This window comes from Triplophysa dalaica, chromosome 4 (assembly GCF_015846415.1).
Source record: "Triplophysa dalaica isolate WHDGS20190420 chromosome 4, ASM1584641v1, whole genome shotgun sequence".
NCBI lineage: Eukaryota > Metazoa > Chordata > Actinopteri > Cypriniformes > Nemacheilidae > Triplophysa > Triplophysa dalaica.
This window is the reverse complement of record NC_079545.1, coordinates 10,081,660-10,093,334: the sequence shown is the minus strand read 5'-3', so window position 1 is coordinate 10,093,334 and position 11,675 is coordinate 10,081,660. Positions and strand designations below refer to the sequence as shown.

Below are 11,675 nucleotides of genomic sequence, written 5' to 3'. Positions count from 1 at the left end.
TAAGCTAAAATAGCTTGTTCACACATCTTAAATGTTATCAACCACCCACATTAACAAAGGAACAACACTACTTGGTGTATTGCAATTTAGTAAAGTATTAAGATAAAACTGGCGGCCATATAGACAGCTTTGCAAGTAAAACTGGTGCAGAAGCACTTCTGGTTTCAGGTTGTATTTTCTTATTTTTTTATCTTACACATATAACTACATTATACATTTATTTAATTTTATAAATATTCTGTTGGTTGTATTTGGTTCAAACATGTTAAAGAACTGAAACAGGAACCGGTGTTGTTTACATTAAGCGGTCTAAAAGAAATAAGAAAAAATATATGGAGGAAATTAGCTGTTTATAAGATTTTGTCTCTCTGGAGCATGTGGACCTCTCCCCATACAGCACAATCCACCTGGCTTACGTCTATTTGACGTCTGCAATTACATCTGCAACACATCTGCAATACATAGTTTACTCATCTGCAATACGTCTCGGAGACATTGGAACGTCTGCAAAATATTTTGGAGATCTGCTAGGTACCAACATCTGCTAAACATCCAAGAAAGAGCAGCTTTACATCCATTCTAAATCATAAACATCTCACAGACATCTTGTAGATGTCTATATGATGTCTCCGGTTAAAATGTATTTTAACAAGATCCCAACATTTTTCAGTGTGATTTCACAAGTTTCAGAATAGATTTGCTTAAAAGACCGTCAGAAATCTGCAACCCAATTAAACAAAACAAACCATTGTTTTATTAATTCCACAAACAAAGAGGCTGGCCAATTGTAGGTCATTCACATGGAGATGTATCTTTTCTGAATTACAGATACACAATTAAAGGACGGGAATATTTCATGTGTATTTAGAAGACCGTCAGTCCAGCTTAGCTCCCAAAGTTTTTGTTTTCAGCATGATATGGTTTATAGTTCAGGGTCGGCAGTAACTTTAGACTGCTGCTCAGTTGAGTGTTAGGTGTTAGAATAGCTTGAGTCCAGCTTTAAGTTTGCTGAGGTCACTGTGAGTCCAAAGTGGGCCATCTGATCCTGTGGCACCTCTGCTCTGAAGTGGAGCACTGTGGATAAAGATACAATTTGGTTAACACAAATGACACGATTATCTGCAATACAGAATTTTTACAAATATGTACAAATAACTTAATTTCTGCTTTTAACCCAATGACCTTGTTGCGTTCTAGGTTTCCATTGTAAATATATTACTGTAGAATATTGTTTTGTTCAAAACGTTTTGTTTGCAAGTGACTACAGTTTGTATTTCTTTTAACAACAATGCAAAGTTCTCACCTCCTGTTGCCATGGTGCCGTGGGAGTTGATCTAGCTCCATCTGTTGGTCGAACACATTTAAGGTTAAATATGACTCCACCATTAAACAGGAGGTGTCCTCTGATTGCCCGGGAACCTTTCCTAATGGATACCGTTTCCAGGGGACCTTATCTGGAAGGACACAAGAACATCAGTCACATCTCCCCCACAAAGCAACCCTTTTAATGTTTCACAAATACAAGCAAGTTTTTAAGACGAGTTCCAGGAGAACGTTTGGAAACTAGGACAATTTTTGCAATTCCACTTGGTACCACCAGTGGTCGAAAAATGACACACTGCACAAAGTAGATAATGGCAAAACAAATTCTTATTTAAATTGGCCGGAAACAATAAACCCACTCAATGTGTGTTTGTTTTTGTACATCACCTGTGCACACACTCCACGCTGATCCTCGCAACGCCGAGTTTCTTTCCTGTAGAACGTCTGGGCTCAACTTTTCCTGAAGCTCTACTGTTGGTGGAACCTGCAGAGATGCAGGGGTGTGGTTCGATGAGTGAGCGTCTCTGTTCTGTGATGCCTTGAGCCTTTCCTGAAGGCTCTGTAGGGTGTGTACAGGCTGAGCAGGGTCTGAGGGTTCAGAAGAGGAGTTTCCATGGTAACCCTGTGTGTAGATGCTGCAGAGCTGAAGCAGGTTCTGTTGTGTGTCCGGTGGGAGGGGCTTATCCATGTCACTCAAAATCCTTAGAGTAAATAAAGTTTTGTTAACCTTCGTCTGAGCTATGTGTGCATCTCTTTCTCTTTGTATATGTACTCACTGTTGTAGCAGGAATGGTGTAGCTGGACATGGCGCATTCACACAAGCAGAGATGAGAGTTTGCCACGGAAGCGATAATCGGTTCACGAAGATCCTCTCCTTTGATGTTTTCAACTGCCTGTGAGCTTTCAATTCACCTGTGACAGACAGAATTTTTAAACTCTTAAATTTGCAACTAATACACTGGCCCTGAAAAGACTCTTAGGCCACACTTTAAAATGTAATAAATTAATATAAAGTAATTAATGTTGATGTCTAGCATGGAATGCACCAGAACCAGAGGCTTGTTTTTGCGGCAAATAACGGTGACAAAATCCCCTGCCAGAGTAGACGCTTCACCAGAACTTACTACACGCCTTCGTCATCTGCCGCAAAAACAAGCCTCTGGTTCACGCGTATTCCAGAGATGACGGAAGCTGGACATCAATGTTCATAGTGCTGTCAATCTGGATATTTCTCTTGAACAAACGCATCGACTCTCTTCAGAAGACCTTTGTTAAGGCCACTGAGCAGTGTCGAGCAGTTCATTGATCAATGGCACTTTTTGGAGCTTCAAAAAGTCAACATCCATTCACTCCCATTCTACCGCATGGAAGAAAAATGATACGTGGTATTATAACTCCGACTGCATTATTAAAGAAAATAACATATTCAGTTCGGATACCTTGAGGGTGAGTCAAACATGAGGAATTTGATTATGGGTTGAATTACAGCTTTAATATATGATTTTTCATATTTTTAATACGCTTGATAATTATTTTTGACAAAATTGATTTTGGTTTGTGTCCAGTTATGAGTAAAGACTCACATTTAAGCATAGTGCGACGTTTTCCTTCAAAGCGACTTACAAAGTCTTAAAGGGATAGTACACCCAAATATGAAAATTCTGTCATCATTTACTCACCTTCGAGTTGTTCCAAATCTGTATAAATTTATTTTTTTGGGAGTCAATAGGTGCAAGATCTGTTTGGTTTTGAGCATTTCTCCAAACTACTTTCTCTGTGTTCAGTAGAACAACATTTTTTTGAAGGAAAGTAAATGATGACAGAATTTCTTTTGGGTTAAGAGAAATAAAAGCTTGAAGAGGGGCAGACGAAATAAAGGAGTTTTTATGAGAATTTAATGTGATCGGATTGAAGGTGAAGAATGAACAGGAAATATTGCAGGCCCTTTTGGGAGAGTAGGCGATTACTGCAGTGTTTTGGATGGGATGTAAACATGAAGTCTTATACCTTAAACATGATTGGTTTTTAAATGTTATTCGTTACTTTGAGCCACAGTTACGGAGTAGAAAAGGAGTCGATTCCTGTCTTTGAGTCGAATACGACTTTAGGGACATCTTAGGGACTCTTTTGGAGTCGACTCACCATCCCTATGTTCCACCAAAAATGACTTAATGGGCAGACACTTGAATGAAGAAGTAACGTTAGCGATGAAGTCTAAATTTATTTGTTTGTTGTTTATATATAATGCAATGACTTTTAAATATCTTTGTGTCCTAATACTTATTATTACCGTGGCCGCTAGGTGTCACTGCGCTGCAACAGAAGAAAACACATGCAAACACAAAAAAACAGAAGCAAATTCAGAAAGCATCTCTATTAGTTTGGCGACACATGCCCTGCAAATACTCGAAACATAAACAAACACAGAAACGCGCTGCAAATACTCGCAACACAAACAAACACAGAAACGCGCTGCAAATTCTCGCAAAACAAACAAACACAGAAACACGCTCCAAGCTGCACGGACAACAACGGAAATGTTTCCGGGGGACCCCAAAAACTGATGCACCTGATTGGGACGCGCTTCATTTTGACTGTTCAAATTCGTTAGTGGAGTTGTCAGCCACACTGACTCTGTCGAAAAGAATACGTTTTCAATCATTTTTTTAAACCTTTAAACTTTTTTATAGTGACACTTGTTTAAGTAAGTCGAGAAGTTACGTCTCATCGTTTTTGTTAAACTGTTCAAATCGACAGGCTAATAATATCCTACGGACGTACGTTAAGAAAGTTAAAATAAAGTTATAAAGCCTTTACCTTCAATGTGGCTGACAACTCCACTAACGAATTTGAACAGTCAAAGTGAAGCGCGTCCCAATCAGGTGCATCAGTTTTTGCGGTCCCCAGGAAAAACTTCCGTTGTCATCTGTGCAGTTTGCAGCGCGTTTCTGTGTTTGTTTGTGTTGCGAGAATTTGCAGCGCGTTTCTGTGTTTGTTTGTGTTGCGAGTATATGCAGCGCGTTTCTGTGTTTGTTCGTGTTTCGAGTATTTGCAGGGCATGTCTCGTCAAACTAATGAAGATCCTTTCTGAATTTGATTGTGTTTGCATGTGTTTTCTTCTGTAGCAGCGCAGTGACACCTAGAGGCCACCGTATATTATAGCCAAACATAGATACAATAAGTGTAATTTAGGTACTTACTCCTGCTGTTGCATAGCAAAATTTCTGAGATCCAAGAGGCAATGTAATAAGCTCTGTGACTGGACGGCTCGTTCGAGAGCTCCGTAAACAGTCTGTCCAGAATCAGATTTATAAAGACGGACGAATTCAGGACCTTCAACAAAGGCAACCAGAACTGGTGAAAAACTCGAGGAAGACGTGGGGAGAAGACGTCAACAGAGTCCTCTGCAGAGAGACAAAGGGAATTCATGTGAGCATTTACTTATGTATTCTTTGTAGACAAATCTGTCGCTAGAAGGAAGCTATTTCTGACAATATTCCTATCGGTAAAACAATATAGACATGCAGAATTTGTTTTAGTATATGGTGTGTTAAATTCTGTCATTATTTACACACCCAAATGTTGGTTAAAGAAAACCGCTGGTCCCCATTGGGATTGGTTTTGTGTCCACACAAAAGAAGTCAATGGGGACCACGGGTTCTTGGTTCCCAAAATTAAGTATAAATAAAGTATCTTATTTTGTGTTTTGCAGAAGAAAGAAAATCACACAGGTTTAAAATGAGAACAGGGCGAGTTAATGATGAGAGAATTTTCATCTTTAAGGCGAACTACTCCTTTAAGCAAACATGTATGTGTTTGTACCTGAAGTGTCAATATCCAAAGACTCTAGTTGTTCTGCAGTGGGAATAAGAAATCCATCCTGAACTAAAACATCAACAAGGATCTCTCTAAAAACACAGAGACACAACAGTCTCATATTGATTTAGCACGTATTCTTCAGAATTTTGTAATAAACACCTGAGCACACATGCACACATACCTGGAATCTGCTGCAAAATGTTTGATCTGTGTCAAGATCCAGCCAAGATCAGCGCTGGCATCCTTCCACACACCACGCTCTCCTCCTTGTTTTTCCAGCTCTTCATATACCTGCCATAAAACAATAAGCAAGTAGAATTAACAGAACACAGTTATCACATTAATAGAGACAAATAGAAAATGTAAATAGTGTTTGCTTGTGCATTCACAATGCTAGGTTCCTGATGGTGGTTGCCTGGGCAGTGCCATGCAGTTGCTAAGAGGTTTATTTTATTTTCATTTCATGAATGATTCCAACAAAGTAGTCAGCTATTATGGTACAAGGTTATTCTGGTCCATGTTTATGGTCAAGGTACATTAAATGCAAGTTTATGTGATGATTTTTTTTTTTTCGAGCCAAGTGCAAATCCTGTGTAGCCGCTTGGTCATCCTGCTGCATGAGTCTCACAATAACAAGCTTACATTGCCCTCTGGAGGTGAAAGATGGAAATGCAAGATTTCTTCATCACTCATGAAAGACTTACCTGAAACTGTTCTCTTTCATAAGTGATGAGCAGTTCTCTGACTTTCTCTGAAAATCAAAGATCATTATCTCAATAAATGTATAATTAAACAGTTCAATACTGTCTTATACAGAAAAACACTAGGAAACACTGTTTATTTGATGTACATTATGTCTTAAAACATGTCTGGGCCCACTGCATCTTGATTTTTTTTTATTGACCCTTGGCAAATCCCGCCTCCCTGTGTTCCTACACCTTTCCTGTAGCTCAGTGGTTGGAAAGTGGCGCTAACAATCACGGGTTCGATCCCAGGGATTGCACATAGTCAGAAATAAATGTATAATATAATGCAATGTAGGTTGTTCTGGATAAAAGCATTTGCCAAATGAAAATTTTTTCAGAAAAAACTGTTGCTATGTCCGACAAGCTTTCGGTATCAGCAATGCACTCCCAGTGTAGTTTTTGTGCACTCCCTGGGGAAATACTGACGATCTTCTGTCAAACTGACACGCTGATTTCAGACAGAAAGGTCTGCAATATGCATTCGAGGTAAACATTCAGGATTTGAGATAACTGTAACAATAATTATACATATATTTGCGTCCACACCAGCAGACGATGACGTTATGTTAATTCTAGGCTAAATGGATGTATAGCTAATCTAAATGCGCTGTAGTGTTTATATTTACTCTGAAATTTTTAGTAATGACTATTTTAGAGAGAGAGAGTAAGTTCGGACAGAGTTTTGGTCAGCAGTGGTCTTTCTTTGTGAAAACAGAAAGGAATAACAGTCCATCAGTGTCTTAATCTGTATTTGTGTTAAATACAACAAACACAGTACAGCTGTTGCTTTATGACTTCATTGCTGAGAAAGACTTTCCTTTTAAAATGTCACTGCAAATGCTGCTCTTTAAAGGCTGAAGGTGTGCTCATCACATCACAGGGATGCAAAGCATATCTTGCCAGCTTGTTCATACTTGTAATATGTAAGCAAGTATTAAATTACGCCTTAAAACACCACTTCCCGAAACTCTACAGTCTGTAATTCGTACATTTATGATTCCAACAATATCGTGTCTCGTATCTTTATTTTATAAAGGTGATGTGAACTCCGCTATTCTCCTTCATATATAATAAGAAGTTATTACTTAGTTATTGTTTATCATTATAGTGTGAACGTCCATTAAAGCTGGGTATTTATATTTGTTCACTATCACAATAATTAAAAAGCTATTGTTTTATATTAATCACCAAAGGTCTACTACAGTACTACAGCGGTCAGTCATAATATCGGCATTTTGATCGGTCAGATCGTCTGTCAATCAAACTGCTTGCGAAGGGTCAATTGTGCTGTCAAGTTTTTCTCTCTTGACCTGACTCATACTCATACCTGCAAAAAAAAGGTGACAGCCTTAAGAGGGGGGTGGATATAAGGGGGTTATATTGTCATTTTCTTCAGGTTTTTAGGCATGCGCAAGTGCCAAACATGACTCCATTGGAGCAGCAGCTAATCACATGACAACAATTTTGAGCTACACGAAAAATATGGATTTTGTTCGAATTTGAGATTTTCATGAAAAATAAATACGTTGCCCCGTCTCACGATCCCAATGCTCAAAGTCATAATTAAACATCTAAAATTATCTTATTTAATTTTTCTGAGAGGGGCACCTTTCCTAATACAAACTGGATGCGCGTCCATCGGAACCAAAGTGTTTGTGCGTCTGGGGTTTCGGTTCGGTTTTAAAACATGGAGGATTGACAAACTAAAGTGCGGGACTGATATTAAGAGAGTTATTAAGAGAGATAAAGTGCAGGACCTGCTTGATGTGAGTTATGAGAGCTTTCATAATAAGAAAGGTCAAAAAGCATATACAAGCAATACAAAAGTAATCCCCGCTGCTCCTGACGGCATATTTACTTATTATGAAGCGAATTGATCAGTCTCTGAAATAATTATTAATATCATCTGTAAACTAAAGGTTCTACAACTGAAACTTCGGACAAATTTTAGTGCTTTACTCACACTCGGAAAATCGAAAGGGAGACTAGCAACTGTCTCTCATAACATAGCCGTTTACATCACACGGGTGACCTGAATCATTGAGTCCGACCGTGATTCTCTTTAACAGCACGGCACAAACATGACGTTTAGAACGCGATTCTGGTTGGCCTAAGGACCAAAAATATGAGGCGGTTAGCTATTATATTGATTCTGTTTGCCCAAACGAATCTAGGTGCTGGACCAAAGACATTTCAGACATTCAAGAAGACCCCTGCACAGAAAAACTTTTTGGATTTTCACGATTCACATAAATGACCTATTTTTGATTCAGAAAAGCAACTAGTTTGCAGATATGCATATTTACTGTGTCCCTCAATCTCTTTCTTTCTGCTGAGCATGATTTCCTCTTGTCTTTTAGAAGAGTCCTCTTCATCCTCCTCTTCCGAATGGCTCCAGTCCTCCGTCAGCTGACCGCCCAGCTGGCGAGACCAATACTCCTTATGCAACCAGTCCAGTACAAACTCACAACCTGAGACGAACACAATGAATTAACCACACAAAGATGGATTCAGATACAGGCAGCTGAGCTTAAAATACCTACTGTACATATGATGATAAAAATGCATGTCCCATTACCTAAACTTCTGTCCATCCCCGCATCTTGATGACAAAAACCATAAGGCCCTAATCTGCTTACTATGCAATTCAAGGGGGTAGTGGTGTACACATATCTTTCAGTCTGTCTGAACAGTGTAGATACAGAGGTGTGAAAAAGATTTTAGTTTTTTTTGTATATTTGTCATGCTTAAATGATTCAGATCATCAAACAATTTTTTTAATAAAACAAAGAAAACCAGAGTAAATACAAAATGCTGTTTTTAAATGATGAAACATCCAAACATTTCTGAACAAGTAATTGCCCCCTAAACCCCTTAATCATTTGTTAATCACCCACCTACCTTTGCAGCAACAACTGCAATCAAGTGTTTGCAAAAGCTTGCAATGAGTCTTTCACATCGCTGTGGAGGAATTTTGGCCCACTCTTCTTTGCAGAATTGTTTTAATTCAGCCACATCTGAGGGTCTTCGAGCATGAACAGCCTTTTTAAGGTCATGCCACAGCATTTCAATTGGATTCAAGTCCGTACTCTGACCAGGCCACTCCAAAACCTTTATTTTAATTTCTTTAGCCATTCAGAGGTGGACTTGCTGGTGTGTTTTGGGTCATTGTCCTGCTGCACAACCCAAGTGGGTTTAAACTTGGTCACAAATTGAATACCGGACATTCTCTTTTAGGATTTTCTGGTAGAGCGCAGAATTCATGGTTCCATCAATTATGGCCAGTCGTCCAGGTCCTGAAGCTGCCACCAGATCATCACACTACCTCCACCATGTTTGACTGTTGGTATGAGGTTCTTTTTATGAAATACTGTATAAGTTTTACACCAGATGTAATGGGACGCACACCTCTCAAAAAGTTCAACCTTCGTCTCATCAGTCCACAGAATATTTTCGGGGATCATCAAATGTGAGACGAGACTTGTGTTCTTTTGGTCAGCGGTGGTCTTCACCTCGGAACTCTCCCAATTTATGCCATTTTTGTGGTCTCTTTCTTATTGTGGAATCATGAACAGTGACCTTAACTGAAGCAAGAGAGGCCTGCAGTTCTTTTGATTTTGTTCTTCTGGGGTCTTTTATAACCTCCTGGACGAGTCGTCATTGTGCTCATGGAGTAATTTTGGTAGCCCGGTCACTCCTGGGATGGTTTACCACGGTTTCATGCTTTCTCCATTTGTGGATAATGGCTCTCACTGTGGTTCGCTGGAGTCCCAATGCCTTAGAAATGGATTTGTAACCCTTTCCAGACTGATACATTTCAATTACTTTGTTTCTCATCTGTTCTTGAATTTCTTTAAATCGCGGCATAATGTGTTGCTATCTGAGATCTTTTAGTCTGGTTTAGTTTGTCAGACAGGTTCTGCTTAAGTGATTTCTTGATTCAACAGGTCTGGCAGTACTTAGGCTTGAGTGTGGCTACTGAAATTTAAGGCAGCTATTCAATTCATCACAGTTAATTCATGATTTACCAAAGGGGGCAATTACTTTTTCAAATAGGGTGAAAATTGTTTGGATTGTTTTTTCCCTTAATAAATAAAACCATCATTTAAAAATTGCATTTTGTATTTACTCTGGTTTTCTTTGAGTAATTTAAAAATTAGTTTGATAATCTGAATCATATAAGCAAAAATCTGAGGGGGGCAAATAATTTTTCCTGACGGGAGACGCTAGAGCGTCGGGGAGTAAAGTTTACCATCCATAGCTCTCTCTCCAGGCCCCCGTTACATATGATACCTGAAATCTGTCTGTTTGTGTAATGTAAGAGCTGTATACAGATTCTCTCACCTTTTCTGCACCACTTCAGAGATGGAAGTTTGTTGTGTGTAAAGTCATGTCTGAGGTTTACCACCCACTCTGGGATATTTAACTGCCAGAGAAATAAACTGAGGTAAGAACTACAGTTATGACAGAAAGCAAAATGAGTAAAACGGTGTGACTTACATTTCTGGCTAAAAGTCGTAAGGGCTTGGCAATTTTTGTCTGTTTCCGTTCTGTGATGACATTTACAAACCTGACAGACACGGACACACTTGTTCAGAGACCTGACCTTTAGTAAATTAAATTCCACTGAATTTAACACCTAAATGAAATAATAAGAGATGAAAAACATACCGAACCAGTGCCATGCCATAGAGAAGCACCAGATCATTGGCCTCCAGATTGCCCGTGTTATCCAGCACCTGACACCGGACCAGATCCGCTGTGCTCGCTACAGCCACTGGAGTGTTTTGTCCAAACCTGTGAAACAGACACTAAATCTCACTAAAAGTCATTTATTTCGTCTACAAACTCTTACATTTCACCTAATAAAAATTGCAACTGCATTAACAAAATGTGACAGTCGTTTCGATTTATCGAACTGTTCCCATCGCATCAACTTTGGACACATTCCAAGTTTAAACAGAAATGCTTAAATATTTAATGTCGCCTCCGCGAGAGATAAGGGGGGAGGGAGGAAGAGAGAGAGAACAGCGCATACCTGCCCTGCCAGGCAGAGATTCTGTGCAGTGCGTGTTTTTGCAACACATGGTCTCTTGAGTACAGATGCTCCAACACATGATCATACTCCGCTTTGTTCATCCAGGCCACGACGCGACGCGTCTTCTTTGCCGGTTTCCCCTTCATTTTTTTTGAGCTAAGCGTCTATGCAAGCTACTATGTAATATTTAGAGAACGGGGCGGCCAACGCTTTTAAACTCAAATCGGAAAGAACAAAATATACGACCATATATTTCCCCAACACACACCCCGCCAGCGGTGCAGCAGGTTTAACGGTCCCTCTAGTAGCGGGAGCGGTTACAGTAGTTCCGTACATGCCGTGGTTCTTTTCCATCAGAAAGATCAAGCAGCTAAAATGTAACGTTACCCTGACCAAGTTCATGGTAATACTATAGATTTGTGGATATTATGGATTTATTTATACACTTAAAAAACAATAAAAATAAATAAATAAAAATAAATGAAAGACGCATACAGAGCAAAAAATAGTTCATCGTAATTTCTAATTTAATTATATACTTCCCTAGTGTGAGTAAAATAAATTATACATAACGTAACCCGATTATAATTTTGCATATTTACACACAGATATATATGTAACAGATATAATGTAATCTTACCAACTGTAATCAGTCAGTTTTGTGTTATTTAAGGTAATAATTGTTATGGTAGTTTGTGAGCATAATTTATTTGTTTAGAAGTTTTTCATCTTTCTTTAATAGTTTTTTA

At 38.9% G+C, this 11,675-nt stretch overlaps 1 protein-coding gene across 1 annotated transcript; it reads right to left on the bottom strand.

Annotated features, from left to right (window-relative positions):
• Positions 1–731: 731 nt before the first annotated feature.
• Positions 732–11,319, bottom strand: las1l (LAS1 like ribosome biogenesis factor). Its single transcript, XM_056745093.1, has 13 exons — positions 10,927–11,319; positions 10,560–10,685; positions 10,389–10,458; positions 10,233–10,314; positions 8,195–8,359; positions 5,847–5,893; positions 5,324–5,433; positions 5,146–5,231; positions 4,524–4,727; positions 2,100–2,235; positions 1,711–2,024; positions 1,304–1,454; positions 732–1,074 (listed from the first exon to the last, which is right to left on the bottom strand). Exons 1-13 carry the CDS (start codon positions 11,070–11,072, stop codon positions 978–980), a joined length of 1,734 nt encoding a protein of 577 aa, XP_056601071.1. The 5' UTR covers positions 11,073–11,319; the 3' UTR covers positions 732–977.
• Between the last annotated feature and the right edge of the window lie 356 nt (positions 11,320–11,675).